A 26222-nucleotide genomic window follows, 5' to 3' on the forward strand; every position below is an offset into this window, starting at 1 on the left:
GGAAGGATGCAGTTTAGTGGACTTCAAAAAATCAACAGCCATTCACTGCCATTATAAAGCTTTGAAGAGCCAGGACATTTTTAAATATAACTCTGATTATATTCGTATGAAAGAAGAAAGTCATATACACCTAGGATAGTTTGAGGGTGATTAAATCATGAGGTAATTTTCATTTTTGGATGAACTATCTAGTTTAAAGAGATCTAGAAAGTGAGATTGTAGGAGTGTGTAATTGGCTGACCATCTGAATGGCCTGGTTCTCTGAGTTCAGAGGTCAGGGGGCAAGTGAGAGAAACCACAGTCGGCAGCACCTGTTAACACTTGACTTATGGATCAGACTGGAGGGAAGATGAGGAGAGAGAGGGTGTTAAAAACGTGGTGGTAAATTTAAGAACAGAGAAACAGGAGACTGTTAGAAAGAGGGACGGACCCGGGAAAGAACAGGTGGATCATTTGGAAAACAAGAATGAAAAAGAGGTGATATGAATAGTGCAAGAAATAAGGGTGTGAGGAAAAGAAAAGAAGAAAGGGATAGAAGAGAAGGAGGGTGTTGAAATAGGCTATTTTTAACCAGTTGGCTCCTTACTTTGGTGGGTGATTAGCACAGCCCGGAGAGGAGAATGACAGCAGAAGATCAGCTGCGCACTTTACATGCTCTTTCATTCAGTCTGTTTGCCTCCTTTCATTCAGCATATGTAAAAATATCCAATGTGATCTGTTTAATGTCTTGCATCTTATTTTAATATATATATGTATGTATATATATATATATATATATATATATATATATATATATATATATATATATATATATGCTTGTTTAAAATTATTATTTTTATTAATAATGTATCAATAATAATTTAACTACTTTTATGTTTATATATATGTAGAGAGAGAGAGGGAGAGTGCATATATTTAGACTACACACACACACACACACACACATATATATGTATATATGTCTATACCCACTCTTGCCACTAGAGGACTCTATGGATCTCTTACAGTTTGAAAGGGCCACTGCTGCTGGTGGCTGTGATTTCTTGTCTGGACTATGTGTGTGTGTGTGTGTGTGTTGTGTTTGTGAACAGACAACAGGTGAAGGCAGAGGGGCGATTCATGGCCTAAGTCCTTAAAATAGCACACATTCCTCTAGCACTGGGGCACTGGTGGCCCTGGGTGGGTGTTTTGATTGCTTGAGGGGGTCTGGAGGTCTGTTGGTGGCAGAGATAGATGAGCACCGGGGGCCAGCAGGTGATGAAGAGTTTCCTCAGATGAAGGTGTTGGACTGGATGGATTTAGTAGGTTCTCGCTAGAGACGACAGGTGGGGGTGGGGGACATGCATAGCTGCACATCTCCTTTCCAAACAGAGAATGTGGGATTGACAGTGAGACAACTTTTAAATGCCATTTTGTGGCATGAGCTAATGTTTATTAGAGCAGAGAAGAATTGGCTGAAGGAAAATTATTGTATAAATAAAAGATATAAAAAAAATATAACGTGAGTTAACATTGTGCGAAGAAACTATTTTATATATATCTGGTAGCTGAAAAAATTTAGAATCAAGTATTACGTATAATTGACTGAATAATTTATCTTTGATCTCTTTTTTTTTGACTCAGATGATGTGTGTGACTTGAAAGCGGAGCGGCCAGGTATAGGCAGTGACATGACGGCCAAAGAGCGAGGCTCGTTAGAGGACAACGAGGAAAGAGACCAGGAGGAGGTGGAGGTCGGAAACGGAGAGAAGGGGCAGGAGGATGAGCGGGAGAAGAAAGAGGTGGAGGAGGAGACGGTGGAGGAGGAGAAGGAGGGGGACAGAGAGGAGCAGATAGGAGTGGATGATGAAGATGAGCTGGAGGTGCTGAGGTCGCAGGTGGTGCAGCTGCTCCTGGAGCTGGAGGAGACCAGAGAGGTGTCACAACGACACGAGGAGAGCTACAACGAGCTTCAGGGTGCGTATGCTAATGGGGTCTGTTTTTAGGGTGTGACATCATCACCGAGGAGTTCCCTCTGAGCATGCTCAGCTGTCACTGACCACCAAACCACCTGTTCCTCCAGTCATGCCCTCACACAAACATTCCTGGCTTGTTAATATTGTCAGATGCCAGTGATAAGTTACTAATTACTCATGTCCCTCCAGCCGCCATTTAATGTCATTGTTTTGCTTTGTAGGTCTTTTGGAGGAAGAGCGGCTGGCAAGCGCCCACCAGGCCGAGAGCTTTACGAGACAGATCCAGAGACTTCAAGGTGAACAGAAACACAATTAGAAACAGAAGCAGATGTGAACGCATCACAACTCTAATAACTGCAGTCAATGATAAAATAAATAAACTTAACTTTAGACTTTAAATATGACAGATGTAAATTACTATACTCAGTCCTCAAGCAGCAAAAATATCCTCTTACGTTTAGCATATTGAATAACAGCTGTGTCCAACACTATTGAATAAACATTCTTGATATATAAGCCGTTTTATGATTTCAACACAGACCACAGATGATTTGAAGAGCCTATTTGCATATTCATATCTTTGTGCAGGATTAAAAACAGAAAACATTTGCTGTGGTTGGAAATTTTATACTACACATAGTGCTACTCAATATACTGTTATACTACTACCCAGATAACATTTGCCACAATGTGCAATATACATTATAGTACAATGCACTGGGTAGTTTTTTCAGTATGCACTATATACAATGCAGAATACAGTGAGGTCAAGATGTACCTTTGTTCCAATACAGCTTCATTATCTTTATGAATACATCAAAATTGATAATATCAACTAATTGCATTACTCTCTGTTCAAAGACTCCTGCAAGGTCTTGTATTCAAACTCAATGTTATCTGTGATTGTATTATGATGGAGATTATCTCAATCAGTCCGGTAACTACCCCAGAGTCCTTCAACCCTGAACATCTCGTTTCCATCAGTTTGGTCGAGTGCTGCTTGGGTGCAAGAGGGCCTGTGTGAGAAATGGGAAAAGCAGAGATGATGGAATTGTTGTTCACTTCCCCAGTGACTCACTTTCACTCTCTCGGCGGCTGTGCTGCAATTAAATTAAATGAACTGTGAGGAGGCAAAGTAAACCAGCGTTTGCAGAAGTGCACGGGCTGTGCCGAGGTACCATCATGAGTAATGGAATCACAGATGTGAATAACACAACCAACCACTGCCAGAATCAGATTCACACGCTGAAGAAACGGCTCTTCGGTTTAATCACAGCCTGTGTCGAAGCATTTTTTTCTACCATCCGTTTTCCCGCCTTGCAAGAAGGAGACTGATTATAGTTTTCCAGAAGCCCCTGCAGACTAAAATTCATACTTTGTGTGGTTAGTTTGAGAGGTTTTGACATTTTTTTTGCTACTTGACAGCTAGAGGTGCTGAGTGAATGCTGTAATAAGACGTGAACCGAAGGCCTGTATTTTTCACTTCAAATGTTCTTGGTTTTCAGTGAAGTGGCTGATTATAGACCTCAAATGGTCTTGATGTCCTCAAACAGCACAGATATGCAGTGCCTATAGAAACTCTTCATACCCCTTCATTTGTTTCACGTTTTATGTTAAACTGCTTAAAATTACTTTTTTCCATATCAATCCACACATTACTCACCATAATGACAAAGCAAAAACCGGATTTATCACAACTTTGCAAATTTATTAAAAGGGTAACACTGAAAAAATTACATGGTAATACCATATTATGCCATCACTGTACTGCAATACTTTTTGTTACTCAATTTTTAGTTACAAATATTATTGTGTTCCTGTTTCTGACCCACAGCTCAGCTGCGTTCGGTGCAGGAGGAGCTGGACAGTCTTGAGGAGGAGAAGGCCAGCGAGCTGTGGGAGGCGCAGGAGGAGCTGCGTGTGGCGCAGGAGGAGGTGCAGGAGCTGCAGCAGGCGGCGGAGGAGGCAGCAGCCGAGCGGGAGAATGACATCGCCCTGCTGCAGGAGGAACTGTGCCGTCTGCGTGCTGAACTGGAGCGTCTGCGCGGCACCACACAGGAGTACGAGCTGGAGCTCACCACACTGCGGGCCGAAATCAGCATGAAGAACCAGCGCAGGGAAGAGCAGGAGAAAGCAGAAGGAGAAGGTCTGATTCCCACCACACTACAGGCTCCCAATGGAGATATCCCAGATAAAAAGGCCAGTTTATATCAGCTTGAAGCGTAGCCAAGACTTTCTATAGACATTATTGAAGCCTTATTAGTGAAGCCTTGTTGTCCAGCTTGATCTTTCTAATGAGACTGGTTGGTCAGTGATGTCCTGTTAGTTAGGGACAGCAGCATAATGTGCTCCACAATGAATGTGACTAGTTAATCTTGAAACTCAACACACTCTTAAAAACTGTGGTAATATAGGAGTAAATTACCTCTAATGAGCGGTGAGATGGTGCAATGAGGAAATAATACAGCACACACTCACACCCCTCCAAAACAACTCTCTGCAATTGGCAGGACGGGCCCATTTTCCATGAGGGTGTTTGTGTGAGATCTGTTGGCTTTGTGTGATTTGGCACATTCTTGCTCCCATAGGTTCGTTTGGATGTGCTCAAATGCAGAAGTTAAGAAGTATGAAATAATGTGAATGCAAATGTCTATTTTGGGTTTCTATATTTAAGAATTGCATACACAAGTAATTAATTAAGAGAAAGACAGATTAGGTGTGTATCTGTGTATTTGTGTATGAGTGTCAGTTTGATGTTATTGTGGACTACAAATTTTTCAAGGAAAACCTGAAATCACAAATTTGACAACATTCACCATTAAGGAAAAATTGCTTAATCAGAGTTATTGTTGTTAACTTCAATAAAAACTATTAAAAACTGGTTTCTTTAATTGAAATAAAGCTCTAATAAAGTATATAAATCTGAAATGAAAGTATACATGTTAGATGAAAAACCTAAACTTAAAAAGTAAATGAATAATAAATAAATAAAAAAATTAAAATAAAAAAATTAAAATTAGTGAAAAAAATTATTATTACTGAAAATAATTTAAAGTTAAATAAATAAATTAAGTTTAAGTTAAAATACTAAAATAAAATAAAAATAAAAAAATCAGAGCCAATTAAAAATATTTATACAACAGAAACTAAAAAAAAAACATAAAAACACAAAACTTAAATTAAAAAGAAAACTGAAAATATAAAAATGAAGCTAATTACAAATATTAAAACTATAACATACAAATACATCAAATGTATGCATTTTTGTGGGTCTGCTTATCTATAATTTTGGGGTATAATCCATCTATTCTACACACATGCAAAGTTACATGCTCAGTGGAGTCAATTTTTCCAGACCTCGTCTGTGTTTCTGTACGTTAGCCAGCTGAGATTTCTCCAGCGAGACATTTCTTTATATCTCACGACCTCATTCCAACAGTACTGACAGATGCTGATAGCAAATAAACCCTGTGGAGCGGTACAGACCTATTATCAACTTTTCTTCCCCATTGCCAGATACGACACAGTACTCTGATATTACCCAGAATGCATTGTCACTGACAAATGCGAGTGTATTACAGGTTCTTTCAGTGTCTGAGTGTCTGTTTGACATTCTGACAGAGTGCAGGACCTCTGTGGAGCCCCATTTGTCTGGTGTTGATGTCTTTCTTTGCCTCTAAGGACGCCGGGGCTGCTTTCTGCTCCCTTATAATGCCGGCGGTAGAACTTTACTATATTAAGATCTGCAGTTAAAACAACATACCAGTGATTACTGCTGGTGGGGTCATGCGGTCTGATGCGCTGATCGCTAAGCAGTGTTGAACACGAACACATCAGAGCCTCTGATTGATGCATGCATGTTACCTCTGATCTGGGGTCAGATGCGACTGATGGTTATTTACACCACGTACACATTCAGGCCTGGCAGAGACAGAGTGCAGAGTTGTTTGCAAGTGAGATTCCTTCTAGATTAGAGCCTATGCTATCAGGGGTTGAACGTTGCACCATGGGGGACGTGCAAGGCAAACATGACTCCTGATTGACAGGTCAGACTGCTGCAGCAGGAAGAGAGCAGAATGGGTTGTTTCCATGGAGACTAGTTGCAGGGTTTGGTGTTTATTTATGGCTCCCTAGACAAATGTTCAATATTTTTCTGCAATGGATGTGTAACCTCTGTATTGTTTGTTTCACAGTCTGAAACAAATCTATTTGGGTGCAATTTGGCCTTTATGTTCCAAATGGCATACTACTATAGTCATTCAAATTTTTTTTTTATGTATGCTGGGACACAGTTTGATCATACTGCTAAAGATTTTGATGTATTTGCGCAAAATTTTATTAAAAATAAATACATGATCACTTAAGTAGATATGCAATGACGGTCATGTGACTACAATGTAGTATATGAATTTGAAATGGTTATCGTTATATATACTACTGTTCAAATTTTTTCAATAAATTACAACTTTTATTCAGCAAGGATGCATAAAATTTATCAAAAGTGACTGTAAAGACATTCATAATGTTACAGGAGATTTTTATTTCAAATAAGTGTTGTTCTTTTAAACTGTCTCAAATACAAAGCATCCTGGAAAAAAGATATGTTTCCACAAAAGTATTAAACAATAATAAATGTTTCTTGAGCCACAAATAAGCATATATATATTTTCTAAAGGGTCATGTGACATGGAAAACTGGAGTAATGATGCTGAAAATTCAGCTTTTCATTCGCCGGAACTAATTACATTTTAAAATCTTTTAAGACAAAAACAATTATTTTGAATTGCAAAAATATTTCACAATTTCACTTTTTTAATTTTCAAATAAATGCAACCTTGTTGAGCATATGAGACTGTTCAAAAACAATAAAATACCCCACCGAACCTAAACTTTTGAAGAAATGTTCTGGGTTAACAATAGTGTATTGTTATTCAAGTGCAAATTTTTACAACTTTGGTATGCTAGAATTTTTGTTCAGAAAATGTGACTATATTTGAAATAGCATACTATCATGATACTGTGTTTTCATAGTATATTTGCAATTTGGTTTATTTGATTTTGTTGATCATGCAGGTATTTCTTGCATAAAAATTGCATAACATGAACAGTTTACACACTGCATACTGCAAAAAGTAATACAAGTAATGTCGGAACATACACAAGTGTAGAATAGCAGGCATAGTAAAATGCTAATATGCTATTCTGTATTAACCGTTTTTCCCTACTTCTACTGACATCTGTTCTTGTTTTGTGATCGCACAGGTGACATGGACCAGTTGATGGAGGAGTGTCGCTCCTTGAAGGACGAGTGTCTGACTCTAAAGAACGACAACAAGCAGCTCTCTGAGAAACTGGAGATGCTGGAGCAGCAGCGAGCCAGGTGATTGGGCACATGGCCTGTCAATCACACACAAACAAGATAACTCAGCCATTGAGCATTGCAAACTCTGTCTCTGTTAATAAGGCCAGCGTGACCGCTGAAGCATTCAGCCATAATCTGTCTCAATGGACACTCTCGCTAAAACTATTTAGCAGCTATGAAAGTGTTTCACAGAAGCATGAAACATTAATGACTATGTATTTCATCTTATCCAAATATTTTGGCAGCGTGATGAACCACAGTTGCCTTACAGCTATTTTAAGACATCAAGGTTTCTTTGACTTTATGAATCTAATTCAATCTCTATTTAAAATGAATGCTTCTGTAAGTATACCATAATGTTTTTTAAACTAGTGCTAGATGTTTCAGCTCAAAAGAATAACTCTTTCGGAAGTGTGAACAGATGATTTTAAACAGTTTAGAAAATATGCTGAAGTTGATCAATATATCATTTTGCATAGGCACAGTTTGATATTCTAATGCATCTCTCAATAAATTGTCTGATTTGAGTTGTAAATCTGCCCAAACACACACATTTCAGCACCACATGTCAAAACAGAACTGAAAAAAAAAAAAAAAAATTTTTAAATATGAATTTTAATAATTCTCTTCTCTAATTAATGGGGTTTGTTAGGTGAATTTATTTCTGATTTTTAAATATGAATTTTAATAACTAAAGTTTTTTTATTTTACTTTATGTAGTTTATTTTTTTATGACATTTATGTTTACTGTAAAGTCTTTTTTGAGCACTGTGAGAGACTAAGAGAGTGAATGAGGGAGAGAAACCAAAGAGTTTGAGATTTTGAATAAATTATTATGAGAATGAATCAGTGATGAGTACTGCAGTGCGGCTGTCACACACACACACACACACACACACACACACACACACACACACACACAATCACACACACACACACACACACACACACACACACACACACACACACACACACACACACACACACACAAAGTCACAATATGAAGCTTATCTGCAAAGAGTGCAGCAAGAGCTCACAAGTTCAAGTACATTAGTAATACGCTAAAAATGCACCACAACATGTACTTCTATCTATAATAAATGTACTGTACATTTGCTGCTTCTATCCTGACAGCTCAGCTGATTCATGCCTGGCACTGAAACTAGAGCAGAATGATGGAGAAAATGACACAGAAAAAGATGTAGAGAAGGAGGTGATTGCTGAGGGTTTTGTCAGCACGTTGAAAGTAGGAGGTGGGGAATGGGTGGACGCTTATACCCAAAAGAACATCTCGTTTGAGGGCAAACCCATCACCCCGACGGGCATGAGTGGAGGGTTTTCAGAGGTGTTCTCCCTTAGAGACCAGCTGAAACAGGCCGAGGAGAAAGCATCACAGGTCCAGAGAGAGGTACGGCATTCCAGTGTTTACAATAATGATAGAATTAGTTGCCCATTTGGCCAAATAACAGATGTTTCAACTTTAGAGTGCATTTTCAATTTTAAATGTTTTTGGATCATTTTTGGTACGAAATAGCCACCTGAAAATTTTTACATTTTTCAGTCAGTTCCAATAATTTCCAGTCAACTCCAATAGATTACTTGGTTCAGATGGATTAAATCAAGAACTGTGGTTCATGTTAACTTTACTTTCTCATAGATTGACGGTTACTTAAGAGATTCGTCCAGCAACAGACATTGTGTAAATTTGTATATATTTAATTTAATTAATGATGTGTTTATTTAAATGTATTTAAATGTAATGTTATATATTTTATTATACTAATATATATATGTGTATATATATATATATATATATATATATATATATATATATATTAATATACACCTACAGTATGTGTGTGTATGTATGTATGTATACTTGTATGTGTGATGATAATGTCTGATAATTAAAAAAAATTTCATATTTAAAATTTTTTACCACAAATACTAATTAAAAACATTCTCCATTCTCAGTATGGGGTAAATTGAGTCACATCAGGTGTCAAACAAAACCATCTGTTATGGTATTGACAAAAAGTGTGAGCCAAATACTTGATACTAGCAGAATATCTTGTTATTTTGCCTTCAGTTGTTCAACAGCATGTCCTTGTGGGAAATATCGCTGAAAAAACCCAGACAGTGTGACAACAAAGAAAATCTAATTCCTCTGTTCTCTATTGAATAATGAAATGATTAAACAAAGATTTTTAGTCAACTTCTGTTTGCAACATATGCTAAAACTCTCCCTGTGACTCAGTGAATCTAATCAGTTGTCCTCTATCCTTTGTTCATATCTCTCCCTTCTTTTAGTGTGAGGGACTAAAAGGAGAGCTTGTGGAACTGCAGGGGCTGTATGAGAGCAGCCAGAGGGAGCGGGCGGAGCTAGAGGCGGAGCTTCAGCGCTGTAGGGCGGAGCTTGATCGGCTGGCTGGGAGGAAGGCTCAGGTGAGGGGTCTTAAGGGGGTCAGATATCAGTCATGGCGCACTGCTTTCTTCCAAATCCACAAGAGCCATCACTCTAGAACTTCAGACAGTGAACGTGTGAACTTCCTAGACCTCCAATAAATCACCGTACTGTTCACATGCTGAAAACAAACAGACATTACTCACACAGCAAGTAGGGCGAAATATTATCAACAGAATGACACCATGACTCCATTGAACTACATGTTTGTCAGCGTTTGAAAATGCTCTGTACATGACTAACGTTTTGCATGTGGGGTCAACCACCGCTGAAGCAACCATCTGTTCAACAGCAGTACCTGTCTTTCAAAGTGCATCCTGTCTTACTAAACCACTCCGCCATTTTCGGTCGAGTGTATGTGTTTCACTTTGGGTTGCTTTTTGCCCTGTCACACACCTTGATTCTGGGCTATGTGTGTGTTTTCACATCTTGTGTTTGTCAAACCTTTACCAGCTAATGTGTCTAGCTAGTTTTCTTGATCCAGTTTTTGTGTGTGTACAATGTGCACTGACATAGAGGTCTTTCTAACCCCTGTACTGTCTAACAACAAGCTCTTAGAATAAGTTTTTCCAAGCCACAGAAATAATAACTTCTCAAGGTTTTTTCCTATCAAAGAGTCTGTCCAGTCTGAGTACCCTGTCCCATGTCAATCATCCGTCCTTCATAGTTGTACTTTAATTGTGTGGTTAACCCCTCACTCACACCGTTCTGCCGCCTACAATTACCATGATTCCTTAAAGAAATGTTCTGGGTTAAATACAAATGGAACTCTATCGACAGAATCTGTAATATGGTAAAAAATGTTTAGGGAAAAGTCACTTTGTTTTAACAAACATTTTAATTTATGAACTGAACTACCTATAAAAGAAAAACAAAGATCCACCAATCAGAGAAGTTGCTTTGCAATGTAAATTTTCCCATGATTTATGGGAAGTGTAGTTTATTACTCCTGAATGACTTCAAGTACATATTCCATGGTTGTACTCTTTTTTTTGACTTGTCCTTCACTTTGTAAAAACACAGATAGTTGATAGACGGGCTTACAGTACAAGCAGATGAGGGAAAGACACAATGCTCTCTCTTAACATGTTTGGTTTGTTTGTTTATACAAACTGAAGGATGAATCTGAATTATTTTCTGTGGCATTCAACAACATGTCCCAGATACTGTCGACAGATTTAACCCGGTACATTGGTTTAATACAGTGGGCTGGCTGTGCAGTGTGGGCAAGGATCTTTAAATGCCAAGATGGCGACCTTAGCTCTGTGTTTATCAGCCGGAGGGTCAAAACGAGCACAAGGTTTCCATTTTGTGTTTAACCATCTTTGCTGTGTATCTAATCTCGGTGTATTTTCCTGTCTCCCTGCTCCCCCGTGGTCTTTCATTGCTTCGTTCTGTTGCTTTCTAACCACCGAACACCTACATGAACATACCATAAACACCCATACGCTCACCACGCACACTGAACTATATCAAATTCCAAACAAATTTGATGATTCCTGATAAACTGCTGGCATATCTATCTATCTATCTATCTATCTATCTATCTATCTATCTATCTATCTATCTATCTATCTATCTGTGTTCTCTCCCTTTCATCCTCACACTCTTCATTCTTTCTCTCTATTACTTTTCTTATTATTTTCCATGTTTTATTTACTTGTATTTCCACATGTGCACAAACCTCCCATGTGTAATCATGATCTTATTTTGAGTGTCTGTCATTTTTTTCTTTTTTTTTCTCTCACCACCTCTTCCTCCTCTTCCTCTCTCCATCCCTGCACCCCCCTGTGTTTTTCCTCAGAGCTCCACTCCTTCGTCTGAGTGCCCTATTCTCTCCATACCCTTCATAGGAATGGTTGTAATAATGGGCCTGATATGGTGCTGCTGGAAGGAGCTCTTGTCCTAAAGGGGGAAGGTATGGCTTTGCCTTTTCTTTCTGTAAGAGTCCAGAGATGAGCATTTTGTCCCTCCTGTATTGTGAAACTCATCTTTTTATAAGCCATAATGAATGGTCATAACTGTCATGCTAAACAAGCCTGTTTGCCCAATGGACACAGTGCCTGATTCCTTACGAGGGCCTTTTATGGATGTGCACATTGTTTCACAAACAACGTTAACTACTCTGAAAAACCATATAGTTGCATTTACTTAAAACCTCCCTAAACAAAACAGAAACCCTCATTCAGGATGGGGTACGTTAAAAATGGGTCAATTCTTTGAGTAAACGTAGGCCTGTATACAGAAAATGCATGAAAAAAAAAACATCCCGTTCCCAAAAGGAGTTGACTTGTTTTTAGAACATTGCCAAAGTAGATTGTGCTTTTATAGTTTGGACAGAAGAATTTCTGCATCAAAGACATTTCTTATGTTCTTCAGTTTGGCACCATCAAAAATCAAGTCATATTCAGACATCCTCTGAGATTTCCGAATGTTATTATCCCAGCCAAATGCATGACACAGCTATGATTTCAACAGTTCTGCTGCCCAGCGGGGCCGACTGAAGCCACACGCACACACACTTACACAGTTCTTTGATTCTGCTGGACAGTCATGCGATTTCCACTGCCAGTCTCACAACACCAGATGGAGAGAGAGTAATAGAGTATGTAAAAGAGAACGTGTGCGACAGTGATTGGAGTATTTACTGGGTCATTGCTCTTGGCTTTGTATCTCTCCACATTTCTGGATGGGTATATTTAGCTCTCAAGTCCGGTGCTATTACAGAAGATGACTGGAAATAAACAACAAGTCCTCAGAAGGTTCATTAAAACCACATCAGCTCTGTGGCTTTATTCACTGTCTTCTAGCCAGAGAAAAATTGTGAAACTCTGGGGTGTTGCATAAACTTAGCCACCATGTTAAGATTGTGTCTTAAGAACTAGTTTGACCAACTAGCAGTTGCCAAGGGGTAATCAGTCTTACTTTTCCAATACAAATAATAACAATCTACCTTTTTAACTGAATTAAAAAAGTTAGGACCAGTCTTGAAGAAAAAAAAATTAGGTGACTAACTTTTTAAGACTAATCTAAACTAAACTTTTTGCAACCGTTTGTGTTTCGTTTTCATTGAAATTTGTGAGTTTGTACCTGTTTCAGTTTGGTGCCAAGATGGAATATAGACAGAATCTAATATTAAAATATCAAAAAGTAAATGTATATGGCCAATAACTGTTAAACAGCTAGTATCAAAGTTCTATTCTATAATTATAATATTTACAAAGAAAAAAATAAGGGTAAAAATATAAAAAATGTAAATATTGCTTCTCTTGTCCATTGCGCTCTGATGTCATTCTCTTCCTCTCATTGACCTCAGGAGAGTGAGGGAGACTGGAACCTGGTGATGGTTGTTGCGGTGGCAGCAGCAGCAGTTCTTCTCATTCCCAATTTCACCAGAGCTCTGGCCTGAGTGCTGGACAGGAAGTGACCTCATCATCCCACTCTGCCCATGGTACACAATTCTATCACTCCGACCTCACTTAACCACCAACGGGAACTGAAAACCATCACTCGCCTGGGACATACGGGAACACTATAACACATGGCTTCCAAACTTGGCGCTTTTTGGTGTGCATTGTGATGCTGGTTGCTTGCCGTTTCAACTGCTTTCCTCTGCTTTTGTAGACAATCATATCCGTTTCGACCAGCAGTGCTACAGACACTGACGCCATGCTGTGGGTATTTAAATGGTCAGAATGAAGGACGACTCCAAGAGCTTCTGATTGGTCTGACTCCCGCTTTCCATTTCATCAGTTGTTTTTTTCTTTCCAAAAACTATTTGCCTTATCACTTTACGATAGAACATTTGCACATTTTACCTCTATAAACAGATTCCTGATCTCTTTGGGACCGAAGAGGACACCATTCTTCATCAACAATGCTTTGGATGCAGGATATTGCTTTGTGCTTCATTACTTTTCGATTAGGTAGGAGCATGCAGTACTTATTTAATCTTCCTGGATCTTCCCATTTTGAATAATTACGTACCGAAGTTTCAATACTGTCAGAATTGTTTGTGTTTAGGTTCAATAACCAAGAACTTCCTTCAGTTTAGACCATGGCATGTTCTCTTTGGTTTCTAACTCAAAAGCTCTGTAGTTAACTGTACAGTACTTCTCTATATGCTAGCAAAGGAGATGTGCTCACGTGATGCATACTATTTGTCATTTTTACATTCATTTTGCTGAAAAAAATCCAGAGTTTGAAGACTCCAGGTGGGTTAAGGTTATTCCAGCAGGTAACCGTGCTTATTTTAAACTTACAGATATTTTTGTAGCTGAATTGTTTATTCCAAGACATGAAATTTGTAGATTGATTTTGTGTGTGAAGATTGATAAATGATGCTAAAGAGTGATAGATATTTTTATACAAGGATTGAATAATGTACAAGCTAATAGAACACTAAAAGAACTCTGAAATGAGTGTAATGAACAAGCACAGATCTACTGTAATTCCATGATGCATTGATAATTATTTGCTGTTGTTGTATTTATTTTTAAGTTTTTGCATGTTTGCAATGAAAAAAACGCAGATGACTTATATGTCTATACAATCTCATTTTTACAGAAAGAACAAAATGTCATGAACTGGTGGTTCTCAACTGGTGCCGGGACCCAAAAATAAATTGCAGGCCATTTTTTCAGGAAGAATTATTCTAAATTAAAGTTAAAATACTGTAGCAAAATGAAAAAGCTTATAAAAATGACCTGAAATGCATATCTTTTGTAGTCAGTAAATCTTCCCAAATCATATCATTGCACCTATGCAGTTCACGCTAATATACATTTTTGACATTATTTTTAAATACTAAAAATTTTTTAGTTGTGTATTTGGTTGCCACTTGATGTCAATGTGAAAACCAGTTGAGAACTACTGTCATAAACCCTTACAGAAAACCATAACAAAGATGTTTCTTACAATGCAATTTAAATCTGTAGCATAAAAAAATAGCATGAATTGATTATCTAGATAATAATAGTGCTAGAAGCAGAAACTTCCATACTGCCTTTCACCAAAAAAAGTTATAATGGTAAGAAACTTGTCTTATATTATATATACTTCACTAAAGACGTTTAGAACTGAGAAATATGTACTTATATGTAGCTTTTTACATCAGAAATTACAATTTTGAGGTCTTTGTGTGGATTTGGATTATTACAGATGTACCTTGCTTTATGAAGATTAATAATAGTGTCACTGAACTTATATCCATGTAATGGTTCTAGTAAATGAATGCGTTAAGCCTTGAGGTACTATTGTTATGAACAGAATCTATGACTTTATACATACAGTATCTATCGCTATATAATCATTTCTGGTATACACACAAGTAGTCTTCACCTGATGTCTTTTGGTGTCATTTTCAACAAACCACACTAAGTAGACTTCTTATCAAAGTGACTAAGTCATAGTAGACATATGTGCTTTTAGACGGCTGACTAGCGCTGTGGCAGTGATCTTTGTGGTGTGATTTTAAGACCTGGCATTAGTTGTTGTTGAGTGTTTGGGAATATCTGCAGTATCCCAAGGTTGTTCCAGTGCCGTTTTCTGCTCCTGTTGATAGACTCAGAACTCAGTGGTAGCACAACTGAATGTTCAATGTTTCAATGGTCAGCTGACTTTCTATGACACAGTGCATGCTACACAGTGATTTGTCTAAAAAAAGAAAAAGTGCTATTTGTCCTGCACTGTATTGGAATGTTTGTTACTTTGATGAAATGGAATAGGAAAACTTTAACATCGAAAGGAGCAAATTTATTTTACTCTTCCACTCAGCACTTGTAAATGATGTAATATGTACAGATTGTGTATTTGCATGTCTGTGGAAGTACGGTAGATATTGCATGCTGAGTGATAGAACCCAGTGGTAGATTTTAGCTCCTGTGAAGATTTCGTACGATTAGAGTTTGCATGACTGTTTGCTTTTGTTTTGTGTTGAAGATGAAGACCAATGTCATTTATGTTCTCTTTTAATTTGTTTTGTCTGTTCACTCAGTTGCTTTGGCTGTGGATGGCACCGTTACGATTTGAAATTGTCCAGAATATTTCCAAATATGCAATCAGAGTAAATGTCAACTTTTGGAAAGCGCAGGCTTTCTACAAATGGACTATTACATAAAATGATTCACTTTTATCAATAAATTTTGAATGTCATGTTGTCATTAATTTAAAGGAATAGTTCCCCCAAAAATGTATTCACCATCAGGCCTCAGACCATCCAAGATGTAGAGTTTGTTTCTTCAGATTTGGAGAAATGTAACATTACATCACTTGCTCACCAATCGATAATCTGCAGTGAATGGGTGCCGTCAGAATTAGAGTCCAAACAGCTGATAAAAACAGGACAATAATCCAAAAATGCGACTGTAGTCGATCAATTATGGTCTTGTTCATCAGCTGTTTGGAGTCCATCCATTCACTGCAGCGGATCCAATGATGAGCAAGTAATGTAGTGCTAAATTTCTCCAAATCTTTTCTGATGAAAGAACAAACAAACTCATCCACATCATTTTAAAGGTGAACTATTCCTTGAAGTCCATTCTCCAGTCCGGTTCTCTCTTCTGTTCTGTTTATCTTGTTATTAAAGTCTTTTGGTTTTTGAGAGAATTGCAAATTGTACAGACTAACAAATTCATTAGAAATGCATCTGTAAATGGCGCTTTACTGGATGCCGGAGGGTGGTAGATGTATGGAGATGTTGGTATGTGGCGTTGTGGCGATGCTGCTGTGCGTCTGTATGTGGTTGTGTAATTGTAATTGTTCCGTACAGTGTCTTTGACATGTTTACATGTTGTCTTGCCTTAAAAGGCATTTATTTAAAAAAAAAAATGAAATTTGAAGTATTTTGGTAACCATGTATATTTTGTAAATGAACAGCAACTAATAAAGTAGTTTATCCAGAGCATCGTGATTCAATATATGTGCTTGTTTATTTCTGTCAGATCAGTGAACTGCTTTAAGCTTGTTTTTGTTTCAGGCTGTTGTTGAATCATAAGGTGAGTTGATATCCATGGCTTTCTTTAAATGATGAACAGATGTCCCCCTTCATCTGTCTAGTCTTTCTTCTGACATTCACATTTGTTTTATTTGTCAGTTCACATCGAAGCGTTCTGAGTCATGCCTTTGACTTCATCGTAAGTATATGAACCTTTTCTATTTCTGGGTTTTGCATGTCAGAGGTTTCTTTTCTTTAGAATTTATGTTTTTTGTGTATGACACATAAAACGGTGTCCATAGGGGGTCTTATTTTTCCAGTAATACTGAACCATATGCCTGTATCTGGTTTAGTCACAGTTCACCACAGGAGAAAACACTGAATTACAAGAACTCGTTCTGTCTTACTGTTACGCATTTACTGTATATACATTTCCGTACAGACCCATAATATCTCACAGTGTGTTATTGTAATGAGTTCAGTCGTATGACTATTCTATAGCATAACTTTGTGTTAGATATTTGTAATATTTTCATTAAATGTTTAAATCACACACAGAGTGTGTATATAACATTGTCAAATGATACAAGCTTCCAGGTGACCTGAGGTCAGAAATCGGTTTGTAAACAGGGGTTGAAATAATGACATCATTGTTTACATGATATGGCCATATCTCTGGAACAAAAAGGTTTTGAGTCTAAAGTCTTATGGCACAAACACTAAACTAGCCCCGGTCTGTCTTATGTTGGCTTTTATAATCAAATAATTAATAGCCTCTAGGTACAATATGCCTTTAAACTCATTTAATACAATCATTAATCAGATTTTAGTGCAAAATTAATCAAAGCTAAATTAAAATCTTGATCATGCATAAAATGTAAAATAGTTCTACATGGTGCTTTTTAACATTCAGACCTCTGTTTTTCATTGAAGGTCGTTCTTACACTTTGTAACTCCATGCAGCATCTAACTGCATAATTATACATATTTGATATACATTTAGAAACCCTGCACACACTCAAAAAAGAAAAAAAAAAAGGCAGGGTTGTTGTAACCCGTTTATGCCGTTTTGTTTAAAAACTGAATTAAAAAAATTAACCCAATGGTGGGGTTTGTCCATGTTTGACCCAAACATGGGTTAAAACAACCCAGCATTTTTTTTTTAAAGTGCAGGTTAATGACCATTGCAAAAATGTTAGACATTTTATTCAAAAAAGTACCGTAAAACCATAGTATTGTTCATGTTACCTTGATACACTCAAAAAAAAATTACAATTTTGTAGCAAAATAAATAATTTTGACTCAGAAATTGCCAGTTGATTACAAGGAACCAGAAAGTGACACATTAAATAACTTGTAAAAACAAATTTGTTTTAAACAATACACACCCTTAACAAACTATAGCACTTATTTGTATCTTATGTAAAAAGTGTTCTTTTATATGCTCCGTTTTTGTTGTTACATGGCTAGAGATTAATTTATTTACATTCACGTTTGTATGCATCTGACATTTATTTTCATCTAAAGTGCATTTTAGAGTAACAGCTATAAGTTTAATGAAGTAGTTAAGAACTGTAATATACAGGTAACAAAATGACTCATACAGCTAAATTTACCAAAAATGTTTTACAGTGTATGACTTCACTGACTGGAATAGAGGTTTTGTCAACTGCAGCCATAATATTGTTTATTAATAAACTGTCAAACTATTTATAATTTTTTAATAAACAGCCTGTCATCCCTTCTCCTTGGTATGCTTTGATATGTATTTAGCATACTGTGTTAAAATGTCTCACTGACATAATTATGCTGTCATTTGCTTTTTCCAGCCCCAATTGTTTAAAAAAGAGCCCAAGTTTTACAACAAGCTCAACTCCAGCCCCCACGTGCCCAATTTGGGGTTCCTAAAAATAAAAATGACAGTCACAACTGTCGCGGCGCTCGGGGTCTGTCCAATCCCCATTCCCCGCTGCGCTCTTCGCCCAATCGGGCGCCGGTATCACTATCTCGGTCAGATTAGAGAATCCCCCATCCATCGCGCAGTTGTATATGGTCATGATGACAGCAGCATACCAGGAGATCCAGCAGACTGACGTGTGAGCCCTGCCGGAGGGGTCTCAAGAGTTTTAAAGCGCCTCATGCTTCATTTAACCATTCAAGTATATGAAGCCGCGTCTCTTTTCCCGTCTTAACTTTCATTTCGAACGCGAATAAAGCAGGAAGGAACTTTTTTTCTGACGGCGTTCTGAAAAGTGGCGGCTGGAAGAATTTAAAATTTAACTCAAAACGTTCGCTCTGCAACCGCTCGTTCTTTAAAAGTAGTTCAAAGCTGGTTTGGTTCTGAAGAAATACTTCTATCCCGGACCTCTTCGCACGCTCTTCCAACTCTTAAACTTTCTTTGGTTTTCTATCCTTCTTTTTTTTTTCCTTCAGAGGAGCGTGTGCGCGCCTGTCCCACTCCCCCTCGCGTTGTAAAACTCGCTGATTGTCGAATAAAAGGGGGGCACGAGAACATCGGAAAAAAAAAAAAACATGATGAGCAATAATACATACTACGACCAGCAGCTGCCGCCGCAGTATTACCAGGGCACCGACAACGGGGAGGACGGAGACGAGGAGATGCCGGCCACGGAGAAGGACCTGGCGGAGGATGCGCCTTGGAAGAAGATCCAGCAGAACACCTTCACCAGGTGGTGCAACGAGCATCTGAAATGCCTCAACAAAAAGATCAACGACCTGCAGAAGGACCTGAGCGACGGGCTCAAGCTCATCGGGCTCCTGGAAGTTCTCAGCCAGAAGAAAATGTACAGAAAGTACCACGCCAGACCCAATTTCAGGCAGATGAAGCTGGAGAACGTGTCCGTGGCGCTAGAGTTTCTAGAAAGGGAGCACATCAAACTGGTTTCTATAGGTAAGTGCTGTTTTATTGCATAAATATGCGCTCAACTCGGTGGTAAACGCGCTTTGGTGCGATTTTATGCAATTTAGGTAACCGTAACTTTCTTAAAGATATTTATTACAAGCAAAAGGGTCTCGTGATGCATAAATCTTTAATCAAGTGATTGTGATGATGTACAGTTCGATAATGGAACGCGTATTGTTGCTATGGTTACCTCATCCTTCCAAGTTCGCGAGCGTTTACTTAGCGCACCATGACTTGTAATCTAACTTTTGTGGCTAGTGAAACGTTCTTTGAGAAGCTTGAAACGTATACTTGCATGTATAAAGAAAACATACTTTTGAAGGCCACCTCGACTGTTTGTTTAAACGTTCTGTGGGGGCTCAAGTCTTAATTAGGGTCAGACCACGCAAACTACTCATAATGGGTCTGTTTTCCATTTTAACACTAAATATTGATTCTCATTTGTTGTAATTCCATTAGTTATAATTTTGGAAGCTCTAAAGTATTATTTTAGTTTGCCCACACTCATTTTTCTTCTTTGAATGGACAGCTGGAGCTCATACTATCCATTAAAAAATGTGAATGATTTTTGACTTTTCATCAAAAAAACTTTATAATAAAAAACACACAAAATAAAAATATCAATCCAAAATAAAATACAAATCACATAAACAATAAATATAACAAATAAGAAAAAAAAAAAAAAAAAAAAAATCAAAGTTTCATGATGTTTGTTTGAATGCACAATAAATATATGTGCTTTTTATGTTGACATGGTAGATGCTGGAAATCATCTGATGCAGATAATCTCAAAATGACCCCATATTGGCTGATATATTGCTTAAATTATAGATATAATTGTCATTAGTTTGATTTTTTTATTGTCGTTTGACATCAGCTGCTCCTGTTGATATGATCATATTCAATATTATATGAGGCAAAAAGACATCCTAAGACAGTAGTTGTACATTTTGGGATGCATTTTGTACCCGGCTTTGGGACATGATCCCAAACTCAGCTCTAGATCAGTGTTATTATGGATTTGTGGATCCACCTCATTTGGAAAAGGCATGCAGGCATGAAATAACCATTGATTAGAGGGTATCCTTATATGTCAGAAATAAATTTTGGGAAGTTGTTTTTATTGCATTTATTTATTATATTTCTTTGTATTTAAAGATATTCCAGTACTTTTAGTGGACTGACAGTCTGATACTAAACCAATGCCTCAACATCAGTAAAATGTGGCTGATCTGAGATAACGTCATAATGTTTTAATATAATGCACCAAATATCATCAGGCATATGTCAAAAAGTACATTGGCTGTTTCTGGGTCATCTTGGCTTCTTTAAAATGACTCTGGGATCTGGTTTAGGGTCAGTGCTGTATTTTTTTATTTTTTATTATTATTATTTTTTTTTTGCAGTGGCAAAAGCCTTATATTGTTCTGATAGCTCAGTGGTGGGTGTCAGGAATTGGCAGCATGGCATTCTTTCAAAACAACAGAAAAAGGGCAACGTTCATTCCTGTTACTGTTGTGGGGCTGGTATGTTTATAATAAAGACTGGATTTAGCCATTGATAGACACTGAATGATTATTTGATTGGACTTTGACTGCAGATGTGAGCCTCCTTCTGGGTTTGGGGGAAGGAGTCAACCGTCTCACACGCTGGCACGTGACCCCTGTGCTTTGAGCCCGGCTGTCATTGGCAATGAGACGGATCTTTCCAGAAGGGCACCTGCCTCTCAGAACTCCCCTTACGCAAGAGTGTAGGGTGACAGAGGTGCAGAAAAAACTCTCGCACCCTCGTCCAAGAAACCCTGTGTGTGTGTGTGTGTGTGTGTGAACTGTGTCACATGGTGGTTGGCCTGCTGCCGCTACAGGAAATACCACTCACCTCATTTATTTTATCACTACACACTCAGTCGTTCATGCAGATATACCTGAAAGTGTGAGAATATATAGATTTGCGTTTACATGCATACATGAAAATAATACAGGTACGGAGCACCTAAAGAGCCATGGTGATGTTTAAAGAGAATGAAATGGCGAGGGGGGATTTTGATTTCCATACTTTTGTGTTTTCTTGCAAAACTTTGTGATTTGCTTGCGCCACCTAGAAATGTAACGTTTACCAAATTTTTCGTTAGTTTTGTTTTGCATCAAAATGCAATGTTTCTTGGAAGAACACAATAGTTTTGTGAGAGACTGCAAAGTTTTTTAGGAAATGCAGCATAGTTTTGCAAGAGAACAAATGTTTTGCGCAAGAAAGCTTCTTTTGTAATTTATTTATTTATTTGACTTATTTGTATTTAGATTTTTTTAATTAGTAGTAGTTTTGTTATAGTAATTATTATATAAAAAAAAATATTCTTGCAATTTCAAAAAAATTTAATCTTTGAAAAAAAACGTCTGTAATCTTAACATTTTTAAATAAGCAGACTTTATGATAGACTGAACGGCAATAACAATACTCATTTCACCACAAAATGAATTTTCAGGGGAGCGCAATCGTTTGTGAGAGAATGCAAAACTTTGAAATATGTCATTTGTAAAATACAAAATATAATACTGTCGCTGGAGTGCATAAAATAATGCTGATAGTTTCTTTGCATATTAAGAAGTGAAAAAAACAGTTTGTGGAAAAATAGGAGCAGAAAACCCTTGAGTTTTGGTTGTGAGTGATGATGGCTCTGGGACAGGGATCTTCAGCATTTAGCCCCTGAGTGAGTGATTGATAGATAGACAGCTGCGCTCTGGGGTCCATCTAGTAACAGGTGCTTTAAATAGTCCTACAGACCCAGAGAGCCGGGACAGAGGGGGCTGCTCGAGGTCTTTTGGATAGTAAGAGAGAGAAAGAGTGAGTCATGGGATAGAGATGATAAGCACATGATTCACAAAATTTATTGGATGAGTGTCCCTCTTTTCTTGAGGGTGTTTTTTCTACTTCAGCAGTTCAGATTTTAACTAGCTCTGCCATAAATTTGATTAATAGCTAATTTTAGCAACATCTATTTTTTTTAAGGCTGACATTCAATTACAATAATATTTCTGCTACATTATGTAAAATAAATAATACATCATTTATTTGCGGGTCAATAAATTAAATATAATTTCATTTATTATTCTATCTTTAGAATTGTTTTATTTATATTACATATTACTTAAAATATAACAAAAATGTAATCTTCAACCTTGACATTTGTAAATAAAAAACTTTGATTTAATATTTTTATTATTTTATATTTTGTTTGTTTATTATGATGCCATTTGTTGAACTTATTTTAGATTTGAATTCAATTGAATTTTTATTATAGTATAATTATTGTTAGTCTGCAATTTCAGCAAAATGTGGTTTTTAACCTTGACATTTGAAAATAAACAGACTTGTGAAAGATTGAACAGCAATGGCAATGTTAAATTTACCACGAAACTAAATGTTTATATTTGCAAGATCAGCGGATCTAAGATGAAGTGACAATTTAGCACTTTGGCTGTCTCTCTGTTTCTCTCTGAAATTTCCTTGGATTTAAATTGAAGTCATAGCATGTTTTCCTGAAGTGCTTTAGTGACTTATCAGCACAGTGACTTAACTGCCAAGTCATGCTCTGTTTCTCTGCATGTAACACTTTCCTGGCCCATTAACCAGAGCTTTCCTCTGCTGCTCTACACTGAGAAGTAGCAGTGGTTTTATCTATTCAACCCTCTGGTTCACCTCTGACATTGTTTCTGGTGAATGTTGCGTGTTATATTTTTTGGTCGACTCCCAGAGTTTATCTCCGAACACAGCTCTATGTAATCTTTGGCCACGAAAAGAAGGATTTCCATCCAGAGTATCCAAAAGTCAGGCTTTCTTTTTCTGAACAACAACAAGCAGTCTTTCTTGCAAACATGGTCTCCCTCTTTCTCTCTCGTGTCCTCCAGCGTCTTTAATTGTTACCATGTGTCAAGGGCTAGTCAGTCTGCTGGAATGTTCAAGCACACACTCACTCCCTCCAGAGATTTGACATGCACCGCTGTGGTGCTTTCCTCAATTTGTCCCACTTGGTTTATTAATATCTCTGGTAATGAAAGCCTAAAATGTGGTGTTGCTTTATTGCAAGCTGTTGCATATCGAGGCTGCAGATGGCCCAGGTGCATCCTGGGTAGGCGGATATCAGGTGTTTGTGAGGAACGGTTGTGCAACAGCTCTTAGTTCCTTTGTTTGAATGTGGGAAACTCAACATGTGGAGTGAAAGGAGGCTGGTATTTATTTCTCATTGGTTGTATTTGGTTTATTAATCACTCTAAATTACAAAAAGACACTTTGAGGTCATACGCAACTATTAGAGAATTATTTTAAAGGTTTATAGCTTTGGATGCCTCAGTTCAAGTTCATGACAGCAAAAAGGCCTCACAGTATCAAAAGGGTTTATTTAGGATATCTTTTGACACCCGCTGTGGAACCTTCTGTTACTGTATAAATCCAACCCCATCCTCAAACTCCAGGACCATGTGGGAGATCAGAAAATGATGGAAAGCAGACGAGGGAAAAAGGGCGAGTCGCTTTTGATTATGAATGGGGTCCTGGGAGGCTGACTGGGGCTTCATCTGTGCTGTAAGTGATATTTGAATCTCTCCAATGTTTTCAGCTGCTTTCGGTGCTATTTGGATAGAGTTACACATTGTAGAACATGCTCTTTTGTTTTAATGCACGTCTGAGATTCAGATCGACTGGTTGCTCAACTTAAAGAAGTAGTTTGACCAAAAATAAAAAAATCTGTCATGCTTTAATCATTCATCAAATGTTGTTCTAAAGCGGTATGACTTTATTTCACCAGACACCAAAAAAAAAAAAGTTTATATAAATACATGAGTAAACAATGACAGAATTTAATTTGAACATAATTTTGGAACACAAAAGAATATTTTGAAAATTTTTGTTTTGGACCTCATAGAATTGATTGTATAGGCAGATATTTCCAAAACAGTATTTGGAAATATCTTCAAATAAAAAGAGGTTTGAAATAACACATGGATGAGTAAATGATGACAAACTTTTTATATTTGTATGGGAACTTTCCCTTTAACGTGTTATTTAGATGTTCGGACTTACAAATATAAATTAAGATTTTCATTCAGCGAGGATGCATTGCATTTAAAAGTCACTATAAATACATTTATAATTTTACAAAACATTTCTACATTACATAAAAGCTGTTTGAAATTTCTATTCATTAAATAATTCTGGAAAAAAAAGTTCCATTGTTTCCACAAAATTAATTAAGAAGCAGAACTGTTTTCAACATCGATAATAGTCAGAAATGTTTCTTGAGCATATTAGAATGATTTCTGATGGATCATGTGACACTAAAATACTGGAGTAATGATGCAGAAAATTCAGCTTTGCCATCACAGGAATAAATCAAATTCTAAAATATATTTAAATAAAAATAGTTTAAATTGTAGTAATATTTCACAGTATTATTGTTTTTAATGTATTTTAATTGAATTTAATCTTATATAATTATTTTAATATTTTATTTAATATTTAATTTAATTTTATTTATCTGACCCCAAACTTCTGAATAGTAGTGCACTTAAAGTATGATCTGTTTATATAAATACATATAATAAATGTATTTATATACAATTATATAAATAAAATTTTATTTTTTTGAAATTATTTGGAATTATTTGAATTACAGACAGAAGAACTATTGTGCGATATAATATGACTAGAATAAAATTAGGGATACCAAGTTAACTAGGATCAAATTTATAGAAACTTGTGATCATTTACAGGAGTGACAGAGACGTGCATGTGTCTGTTGTTGGAATGAGCGGCTGTCGAGTTTAGCGGTAGGGTCAGAGGTCAAGATCATGACTGGTTTGCTGATTTGACAGCCATGGAAGTCTCTAACAGGTGTTTAACAATAGCTATAACTCCTGTGCCCTCTGAAATCTCTCTCTTTTTTTCAAACAGTAACTGCAACACATTATTCTAAGTCACTCTGTCAGCTCTTTGTGTGTTTCTTGCAGTCTAAAGTCTTTGGCAGACATAAAACAGTTCTTCTGTATTGTGTTATCTGTAAGGCTGGGAATCAGACGGCCCAAGTGCACTCTGGGGTGTTTGGTGTCAGCAGTGTCAGGCACAGAGGGCTGTCAGCGGCGTGATGATGTCATCAGCTGTCTGACCCTAAGTTGCCAGATTGACTCAGACAAGAAAATCCCTCATCGTCCACATGGTCAAATGTCTTCGCCTCGCTCATTTTCTCCAGACATAGACTGACTAAACCCTGAGGACTAAACAGAGCTTTATAAATGGACAAATGACTAATACCATGATGTAAAGGTATTTCCCTAGAATTAATAGTTTAAGTAATGGCTATAGTAATAGTGATGCTAGCCTAAGCAAATGCCACTGATATTTTCCATCCGTTTGACTGTGGTTTAGTGGAAGAGGTCTTCACCATTTGAACTTTCCAGCAGGAAACCCAGATGTGAACTTTCTTCCTCATAACTCTGGAAAGGACTTTACCTTCTCTTTTCTTATGAGTGGAAGACTTTTAGTGGATTTCACAGAGAGAAACAGGCATCATTTAGAGCATTTTTCAAAACGAA

The 26222-nt window shown here is 37.2% G+C and overlaps 2 protein-coding genes across 10 annotated transcripts in view; both read left to right on the forward strand.

Moving 5' to 3' along the window:
- The window catches only part of LOC109063937 (coiled-coil domain-containing protein 136-like), a 31200-nt gene extending 14517 nt beyond the window's left edge, over positions 1–16683 (forward strand). For 3 of the 5 annotated variants that reach the window (XM_042721826.1, XM_042721825.1, XM_042721827.1), the window contains 8 exons: positions 1624–1956; positions 2177–2251; positions 3790–4101; positions 7218–7335; positions 8452–8725; positions 9628–9762; positions 11586–11699; positions 13098–16683. In XM_042721826.1, the coding sequence (XP_042577760.1) occupies positions 1624–1956; positions 2177–2251; positions 3790–4101; positions 7218–7335; positions 8452–8725; positions 9628–9762; positions 11586–11690 (1352 nt within the window). In that variant the 3' untranslated portion in view covers positions 11691–11699; positions 13098–16683. The remainder of the gene's footprint in view (positions 1–1623; positions 1957–2176; positions 2252–3789; positions 4102–7217; positions 7336–8451; positions 8726–9627; positions 9763–11585; positions 11700–13097) is intronic. The other 2 variants (XR_006154471.1, XM_042721828.1) reach the window with 2 other exon arrangements.
- Positions 16684–18569: 1886 nt separating this feature from the next.
- Positions 18570–26222, forward strand: part of LOC109051217 (filamin-C-like) — a 50963-nt gene continuing 43310 nt past the window's right edge. For 2 of the 5 annotated variants that reach the window (XM_042721819.1, XM_042721823.1), the window contains exon 1: positions 18571–19626. In XM_042721819.1, the coding sequence (XP_042577753.1) occupies positions 19248–19626 (379 nt within the window). In that variant the 5' untranslated portion in view covers positions 18571–19247. Of the gene's footprint in view, positions 19627–26222 lie in introns of all 5 variants that reach the window. The other 3 variants (XM_042721820.1, XM_042721821.1, XM_042721822.1) reach the window with 2 other exon arrangements.

The sequence above is a fragment of the Cyprinus carpio genome, chromosome B4 (assembly GCF_018340385.1).
Source record: "Cyprinus carpio isolate SPL01 chromosome B4, ASM1834038v1, whole genome shotgun sequence".
Lineage (NCBI taxonomy): Eukaryota > Metazoa > Chordata > Actinopteri > Cypriniformes > Cyprinidae > Cyprinus > Cyprinus carpio.